At 29.8% G+C, this 818-nt stretch overlaps 1 protein-coding gene across 3 annotated transcripts in view; it reads right to left on the minus strand.

The window, feature by feature from the left end:
* Tec (tec protein tyrosine kinase) overlaps positions 1-818 on the minus strand; it is a 150537-nt gene that overhangs the window by 44466 nt on the left and 105253 nt on the right. For all 3 annotated transcript variants that reach the window (XM_004645667.2, XM_004645666.2, XM_023705997.1), the window contains exon 3: positions 356-460. In XM_004645667.2, coding sequence (XP_004645724.1) covers positions 356-460 — 105 coding nt within the window. The remainder of the gene's footprint in view (positions 1-355; positions 461-818) is intronic.

An 818-nucleotide genomic window follows, 5' to 3' on the forward strand; every position in this document is an offset into this window, starting at 1 on the left:
CTTTGACTTACAATTTATTTAAAAGACATTGTATGATATCTTCTAGTATTAGAAACTTTAAAAAGTATATTTCCATTTTCTGTTGACTTTAAAAAAAAACAAACAGAGGTTTATACCTATGTTGTTTATTTATTATTTCTTGCCTATATCTTGTAGTAAGAGAAACTACTTTGGCAGTAACAATACACAATGTACTAACCATTGTTACTCTCAAAAAAAAAAAAAAAAAGTAATTATTAAAGCAACTAATTAACCTAAAATCCAACCACCAAACCAGTGACAGGAAACTGTAATGCCAAACAGGACATATGACTAAAAGCCCAGCACCATATTTTTGTAAAATGTAGCAGCTCACCTGAAACGGATATTTATTTTGACAGGGAATGACACCATCATCATTCTTCACTATTTCCACACACTTGATTCGGGAAATGTCGATAAATCCCTTTCTGTATTTTTTCTGTGAAAAGAAAAAAGGGAAAGCATTATGATTTCAAAACATAAGAGAAGTCTTTGTAATGGAAATATCTGCTAATAAAATCACTGATTCAAAATATTACCATTTCTTAAATAACTAAGTTATGTCTCCCTTTATTGAAACTGTTCAAAACACTGACATTGAGATAATTATAACCAAAACATATGAAGTTCTTTAATTTCTAAAGATAAAATTGTTACCTGCCTGAAAACAAAGCTCTAAGACAGAGGAATGGATTCCTTTTCATTGTTGCCTTCGTTTTCAGGGACATGTGCCACACTTGCCATATTCAATTTCTTCAACCTCTTGACAACAGTTGTTAAATAAATAAATAAATAAA

The sequence above is a fragment of the Octodon degus genome, unplaced genomic scaffold, assembly GCF_000260255.1.
Source record: "Octodon degus isolate 3935 unplaced genomic scaffold, OctDeg1.0 scaffold00235, whole genome shotgun sequence".
NCBI lineage: Eukaryota > Metazoa > Chordata > Mammalia > Rodentia > Octodontidae > Octodon > Octodon degus.